The 8588-nt window shown below is 41.5% G+C and overlaps 1 protein-coding gene across 1 annotated transcript; it reads right to left on the bottom strand.

Moving 5' to 3' along the window:
- Positions 1-730: 730 nt before the first annotated feature.
- On the bottom strand, positions 731-5134 carry LOC127616787 (cortexin-1-like). The gene has a single exon (XM_052088603.1). It carries the CDS (start codon positions 3068-3070, stop codon positions 2795-2797), a length of 276 nt encoding a protein of 91 aa, XP_051944563.1. The 5' UTR covers positions 3071-5134; the 3' UTR covers positions 731-2794.
- Positions 5135-8588: the final 3454 nt, after the last annotated feature.

The raw sequence follows: 8588 nt of genomic DNA, 5'->3' as shown, positions 1-8588 counted from the left end.
TATAAGAGGGTGACCACGCTTATGGACCACATTATTTCATTGTTTTAATTTTCTCAAAAAACTGTCATTGTATTTTTTAAAATGACTTCTTAAGGTTAAAGCTCACATTGTGGTACCGTTGGGAAAAAAATTGAATGAACTCCAAATTTCAAGGCGACAAACTTTGGTCAAAGTTCTATAAAATATTTTAAGTTTTTGTTCACGTGAAAATTGTATTTCTCGCATTTTCAACAAAGAAGCGTGTTGGCAATTGTCTGTTGTATTGTTCCCCAACTTAAAGATAGAAGGAAAAACAACTTGGCTAATTCTTTTGCAGCAAACGTTGTTCACGTTGTTGCACTAACGAACATTTTTGCCAGAAATGTCAAGAATTTACATTTTAAAAGTGTTTCAACTTAAATGACCGTCTTAGCACAAAACAAATACGAGTTGTGTTTTACACTCTGTTGGAAAAAAACATTTTTCTTGGGTTCTACTGGATGTAAAGAATGTATAGATATTTTGTTCTATTTAGTCTGATGAAATGAGTTCCACCAGTGGCAGGACTCTTGTAATTTGAAAAGTGTCCACTCGATGTCGCAGCAGACCACTTTGCTCATCTGACTTGTTTACACAGAATAAACGACAAAGGAAATAAAAATCAACCCTGGCTAATTAAAAAATAAAAATAAAAAAAATTCCTAATGCAGTCAACCTTGATTTGAAGTAAGAAAGAATAACCCAGAAGCACTTCGTTTGTGTCTTTATTTATTCATAACTAAACGGGTATTTTTCATTGTTAAAGAAAACAATTCGCCATTGCTAAAATGCCTAAAAACATGTCAGGGAGACATTGCATCGGATTTAAAGGGGAGAAAGAGTTTTGACAAAACAAGTGGCCCAAGGTAACAGTGGCAACACTTGGTCAAACAGGCACCGTTGAACATATTTGGCTGAGGACGAAAGGCATATGGGGATTGGTGCACACGTTGAAAGCCGTCCATTTCATTCAGCACACCCGCCCAATCTCACACAATCCAGTATCTATTGGAAGGTATGGACTGTTGGATCTCATTAGATCGTGCGCCCACTTTGAACATTCCAGGCCTCCTAAAAGGACCAGTAAAACCCGGAACCAGTGTTATGCATTACAAGATGTCAGTTTGACAATGGCAAAAAGCATCCCTCAGGAATGGTGATGTTTTTGGTTAACAGAATTCTACCTGAGCGCATCACCTGAACAGTTCACGTTGAAACTACAGCTCCAAGTTTTTATACATATCGCAGAGCAGAGTTCCAGTACAAGCTTCAAATACAGCACATTTTCATGTTCACTTAATCAGTGTTTATGTTTTCAGGTCTTTTGGCTGATTTTTCTTTCCCGTAATTATTTGTAAAAAGCTAGCAAGTCGCGGCACCATGACAAACATTGGAATACAGAAGCATAGCAGGTCCAAGTGTTCATCAAAAGACAAAACAGGTTTTCTCCCCAAAATGTATGCTTAATACTGTTAGCCACTGCAGCATTATGCATTCTTTGAACATCTGCATTCATAATTGTGCCTGGATTTGTGAAGAGAACTTAATTTCAACAAGGATCATATTTAAATGCAACTACAATCTTTAAATGTAGTCCTTCCTTTTAAAGATAATAATGGCATATTTTCCAGAATAAAAAAAATATGTCAGCACAAAAATAAAGTACAATTTCTTAATCCACTTGTGAAAACATGGCTTCTTCCCATGTCAAATACTGCCTTTAATACAACAGTATGCCTTCCTTGCCATCTTTGAAAATGTATTCTTCTAAGATTAAAACATTTTATCCAAACGCATTTTTGTTTCTTTCTATCCATCCATTCCAGAAAAACCTTTACTTTTATAACAATACAACTTTGTTTCTCGTTTAAAAAAAATAATTCATTGTAAAATGACAACTTTTAAAATTCACTTGCTAACATGTGATTTTCATTTTCTGTCTTTGATATCATCATATTGCAACTTTATCTTGTAGAAATACAACTTGATTCTCTGAGAAATAGGACTTTTTTATTTAAAAAATCTGAAATTGCCATTTTAACATGACTACTTGAGGAAATTGAGGCAACTTCTTCCTAACTGAGGCAACTTCTTCCTAACATATTTTGTTGCACATCTGGTAGTTCTGTTTGATTTATGTCCATTCTTTCATGAACCCCAAAAGTTTGAAAACCACATCTTAAGAAAATGGCTGTCTGGAAGATTATACAATGACTCGCATTTGTCTGATATCAGCATCGGCCGATATTTCATCCAGAGGCTAATATAACCATGAGAAAACATATCACGGTGTTATTATTACAGCTCTCAAATGTTTTTTCAAAATATTTGGCTAAATCAGAATGGCGTTTTTCCCCACTGAACACACTATTTTATTTTTTGAAAAAAATATACGTTACTTTAAAAAAACACACACACCGCGTTAAGTTTAAATGATGAACTAAATACACACCTTTTGAATTCTTAGTAAGTTGCAGTGTGCCATCACTTGTGAGCTATTTGTAAAACATACCCGTGGGCTGCAGTATTTCTTTCACTTGCTCCCCCACTCCTCCGTGCGTAACTGCTCACCCCTCCCCACATTGTCTTTGCCGAGAAGGAGAAAAAAAATAAAAGCAAATGCCCCAATTCACTTCAAAGAGGCAGCTCTTTAATCAACTCTGTAAGCAGCCAATCATATGGTGCCCTGGTTAGAAGACAAGACAGCATTAGCATTTCTTGAAACCTTGAGTTTTTGAAACCACGGTAAAACCAACAATTGGCCCACCTAATCTCATCACACCACCGCATGATCAAAACGCCCTCTGTCCAGACCCTCCTTGTGGTCGGTCCACGACGCCGCCGGCATGCTGCTGTAGGGGTCCAGCAGGATACGCACGCAGCGGACCAGCAAGAAGAGCAGCAGGAGCAGGAGCAGGCCGACAAAACACAAGGCCGCAGCCTGCTCAGGATGTCCCACTATGGGCTCCAGTACTGTGGGACCCCTGGCGAAGCTGGGCGGAGCCGAGGAGGAGGGGTCGTAGTCCGTCGGCCAGTAGTCAGTGTAGCTCATTTTTGACAGACAGTCCACTCAGTGTACAGACAATGCTTTGATTCACGTTCAGAAATAGTGGCGAGATGGCCAGCTCGTTTCCACCAGAGGGCAAACTGTTTCCAGTTGGAAGGCTTTGGAGCGCAAGCTAATGAGCAGCCTGCTCTGCTCATTAGCTCATAACCTTCCTTTTTCATACGTGAGAAACAATAATAATGATAACTTGCTATGGGAGGGCAACACAAGTCAAAATATACCTGTACTCAGCTCTTTTCATGACTTGAATTGTTTCCTGATGTTACATTCAGGCAGGGTGTCTTAATTTGCAGAGTCTGCCCACCTGTAAAAGCAAAAGATCACACATTCATTAGATCTGCACCACATGTCAATGTTTTTCTTTTGTTTTTTCTTACTCAAAATGGGGAGTATATAATTAATACAGAACAGCAACTACAATCTGAAGAAGTTGTCTTATAACGCTGGTCAACATACCTCCGTTTTCAACACCACTTATCCTAAACAGGGGCTGCGGGGAGTTGCTGGAGCATATCCCAGCTGACTTGGGGCAGAAGGCAGACTAGTCAAGTCAACAGTATTTATAGAGCACTTTCAAACAGCCATCGCTTCATACAAAGTGCTGTACATGGAGCGATTTAACATACACAATAAACAGTAAGACGAATCGGTAATAATGCTACACCCTGAACTGTGGGCGCTGGTCTACCCAGGATACATATATAGACAAACGAACATTGACACCGTCACTGAGTGGGAACCGATCCAACGCTGCCCGCATACATGTCCGGCACAACACCATCAGTGACCAGTGGTCAACGGCAAGTTTTAATCAGAAATGGTTCTCGGAGGTCCCGAGGAATCTTGGCTGTACTGTTTCAAGTATGTGTTTGCGGATGTTGTCCAATCAATTCCATCCATAAATCAATTTTCCGATCCGCTTTATCCTCACGAGGGTCGCGGGGGGTGCTGGAGCCTATCCCAGTTGTCTACGGGCAGTAAGGGTGTGGAAAATAATCGATATTAATCGATACATCGATGCGCACCACCGCGATCCGAGTGCATCGGCTCATTCACTGGGTACGACGCGATTTACGGGTGAAATCGCGATTCATCACGATGCATTGATGGGTATCGGTGAAATCGCGATTCATCACGATGCATTGATGGGTATCGGTAAAATCCGATTCAATCGCCGTTTTATTCATGTTAAACGTCACATATCTGCCCTTTCCTAAGCGCAATGAATGCACCATCATTGCTTTGCGTTTTGTGTTGAATACGGACGGTAGCCGTGCGTCACATACAGTCCAGTACACAACGAGCGAAACATTATGGAAGTTAGCGCACGCAGCAGCAAGGAAACTACTATATTTAATGCAGCCGCAACATTCAAATCTTATGTTTGGAAATACTACGGCTTCGAAAAGAAAGACGGAAAGCTTGATAAAACCTCCGTAATTTGCAAGGAATGTCGCACTAAGAAGCCATACAACGGCAGCACCACAAATATGCAGACCCACTTAAACCGATGGCACCAGATCACCGACAAGTTTCCCTCCCGCTTCCCCGCCCAGTTCCTCGTCGGACACCGGAGAAACTCTTGGTAAACCAGGTCAGGATCAGAAAAAAATTGCCTCTTATTTTGGGAGTCCCCTTGCAAGTCACTGTGACCGCGCAATGGCTATAACTAATGCCACTGCTTATTTCATATGCAAAGACCTCCAGCCTTAGCGTGGTGGACAACGAGGGGTTCAGACAGCTCGTGCACGTTTTGGAACCCAGGTATAAAATACCAGACAGGTCTGTGTTCACTTACAAACATATTCCCGATGTGCACAACAAAGTGAGAAGTGAGATTACTGTGTCGCTGAACAGTGCGCAAAGAGTTGCACTTACAGTGGATGGGTGGACATCTTGCGCTAGAGATTCATATACATATATATACACTATTATTATTATATTTCATATAAGACACTCAGTGAGAATAGTCTGTTTGTGTTTACACTATAGCAACAGCTGTGAGTCTCCGGTGCCAAATTGTTTACATTTTCTTTGCACAAAACCCAATTGTGAAAGGGCTTAAATAAGTTGTTTTACAAGTTCTACTCTTTATAAGGAATAAAGTGGTATCCTTTTTGTAATACCATACTGAATTCCATCTTTTTAAAAGCTTTTTTTCTTTGCTTATTTGCATCATGTTTAATTGCACAATATCGCAACAAATTGCATTGTATCGTATCGGATCGCATTGATTTGAACTTAATGTGTATCGAATCGTATCGCATCGTGACGACGGTGAAACGTATCACAACGTATCGCCAGAAAATTCCATGTATCGTTTAAGTATCGCATCGCTGGCAGTGGATCGTGATGTGTATCGAATCGTCCTCAGTGCTGAGATTCACATCCCTAACGGGCAGTAGGCTGGCGACACCCTGAACCCGTTACCAGCCAATCGCAGAGCACACACAGACAAACAACCATTCATGCTCACACTCGCACCTAGGAACGATTTAGAGTGTTCCATGCATGTTTTTGGAATGTGAAAGGAAACCGGAGTACCGAGGAAAACCCACGCAGGCCTGGGGAGAACATGTAAACTCCACACAGGGAGGCCGGCGCTGGAATTGAACCCGGTTGACGCGCTAACCACCGGGCTGCCCGTCTAATCGGTATTGCGATGGGTCTCCTTCTTAACCAATCAGATTTTAAATTCACCCTCACTATTTTGATTTTGTTTCGATGACATTTGGTTAATTTCCGTCATGTGCCCTTTTTGTCTCCACCTGTCCTCAACCCTTTGTGTCTCGTCCAGGTGTTTCTCGTTGTCTTGTCACTTTGCATGTCTTTAATTCCCTGTGTTCTGTCAATCTTTGTCTGATCATTGTGTGTCTGGGTCTGTGTGCTCCTGTCATAGGTTTCTTGTTTGTTTGAGACTTTGGTTTCAGGACTTTGTGTTTTTGATTTAGAACTGCAGAACCATCTCCATCAGCACCCCCACAGCCAGAACCTGTTGTGGCTTTTACAGGTAAGACACAATCATAAATGACATATTCATTTAATTGTATTTATGTTCATAATGTGTGTTTTTGTTTCATTATCCCTGCAGGTGTTAACCTGTGGAAGCTGTTGGACAATGATGCAGAAATCGCAAGTTGATCAAAAAATCCTGGTGCGGATGCTGTCGTTGAGGTGCAACGATATCTTGCAGCTCCTCCTTGGGACCAAGCAGAAGATCCCCTTAAATACTGGCAGATGCATAAAACTGTGTATCCGAACTTTTATCTTGCAAACCAAGTCTCCTCTGTGCCCTGTGAAAGAGTGTTTTCTAAGGGTGGGGAAGTCGTTTCCAAAAAAAGAAATTGACTCGGCCCTTCTACTGTGCAAAAATTGCTGTTCTTCAATAAGAACACCCGAGTTACACAAGCATTCAGTACACAAAGCACAATGTCAAGTATAAACACTGAGTACACAAAGCACAATCACCAAAAAGATAAAAATGACAAACAAAATTTCAAGCCCTTTTATTTTATAAATACTATATACACACAAACACACACACACACACATATGTATTTTGTTGCTTCAACTATATAATTTATACTTTGGTACAAATTACAAATTCATAATACACCACTGCCATTGGCAGTCTTTTGAAAAAACTTCCACATTAAAAATTGCTATGTTGAGTTTTATTATACACAAGAAGCACATCACATTTTTTGTGGTTGTTTTGGATGAACCCAAAGACACAATGATCCCTCCAGACACTGAGGGTGACCCAAGGGTACTGATGAAGCTTCAGGTAGTGAACAATTTCATGACACAGTCATTCAAAAAAGGTTCAGAGCTTGAGAAAGCCTCGTTTTGACATCCCAAGGGTCCGCTATCATCCATGCCTAAACCATGACGGAATGATTCGACCAGCAAATGGACCCTGCAGGACCAGAGGCCTGGTCCCACTGCCACCCGTCTTTGCTCTGGCGGCACGAGTGATGCGGCTGCCACCCCGTTTCCGGCAGCGCAAGTGCGGCGGCTGCCACTGCGTGACTTTGGGACGTCTGGCATCGGTCCCTTGAGGATTTCAGGGATACTGAAATGGTTGTGTTTAGATTACATTTGGTTTAGTTCCCTTGTGCCCTTTTTGTCTTCAACTGTTCTCGTCATCCGGGTCCCTTGTGTGAACCAATTAGCTCCCTCAACCCTCTGTGTCTTGTCCAGGCGTTTCTCATTATCTCCTCACTTTGCTTCATTTAGTTTCCTGGGTTCTGTCAGTCTTGGTCGGATAATTGTGTGGGTCTGTGTGCACCAGTCATAGGTTTGTGTTTGTTACTTTGGTTCTTGGCGGCCCGATGGTCCTCTCACGTTGACCTCTCAGTGCAGAGGTACCAGGTTTAATTCCTCCCCGAGTGGAGTTTGCATGTTCTCCCGTGGCCTGCGTGGGTTTTCTCCGGGTCCAAAAACATGCATGGCAGGCTGATTGAACACTCTAAATCGCCCCTAAGTGTGAGTGTGAGCATGGATGGTTGTTTCTCTGTGTGTGCCTTGCGATTGGCTGGCAACGGAGTCAGGGTGTCCCCCGCCTATTGCCCCGAAATGGCTAGGATAGGCTCGGAAAATGGACGGATGGATACTTTGGTTCCTAGTGGTTTTCAGGACTTTGTTTGGTTTTTAGTTTTGATTTTCCAGCGTACCCTTAGTGTTTTTGTTTATACATTTTGTTCAGCCCACCCTACTCCTCCTCTGCCTCCCTGCTTTTTGTGGTCCTCCACCATTCACGCCAAAATATGACACTCACAAGGCCATAGTGATGGCCCTCAATGACATCGGCATTTATCTGTCCTCTGATTGGATGGTCAGAGCAATATTCTTTACAGCCAAGTTAAGTTCAATCAGCAAAATACGTATCCTCCTGACTACCAGTCATTCAAATTTGTCCTCTGTAGAAGACATTTGTGAACCTAAATATCTCCCACCCAGTGCATCCAATCACATTAACTCCCTTTGTTACTCTAAAGAGGACATTCAATGCTTTCCAATGATACCAAATTTGTAGGGGTTAGAAAAAGTAAGAAAATGGCTTCCCTTCGTGCAAGCACTTTTTATGGGAAGAGGAAAAGTAATACTTTTTATCAAACACACTTTGTCTTGAAATGCTGTTGGCATTTTATTTATAAGACTCTTATGAACACGTTGGGTTGTTTTAAGTGTATTTGAGCCTAGTATTCAAGTGTTTAAAAAATGTAGTGGAATTTCAAAAATTTCTTTTGGAGTAGTCCAATTACTTCACATAGATTGGGGAATTTCAAAATAAATGTGATTGGACAACTTTTTTTTCCCTGGTAGTCAGGAGGTTAAGTAATGCATTCAATAATCAGCATCTCTGGTGAGCATGACACATTTACGGAATTTGTATTTTTTCCATATTATCAGATATATATTGTGAACAGCTCCCGATGAGATGGATTAAGTTGGGTAAATCCCCACCTTGTATAGATCTGGATAAAATATGTCATACTCA

Source organism: Hippocampus zosterae, chromosome 15 (genome assembly GCF_025434085.1).
Source record: "Hippocampus zosterae strain Florida chromosome 15, ASM2543408v3, whole genome shotgun sequence".
NCBI classification, from domain to species: Eukaryota; Metazoa; Chordata; class Actinopteri; order Syngnathiformes; family Syngnathidae; genus Hippocampus; species Hippocampus zosterae.
Note: the sequence above shows the minus strand (reverse complement) of the source record. Positions and strands in the feature narration are given on the sequence as shown.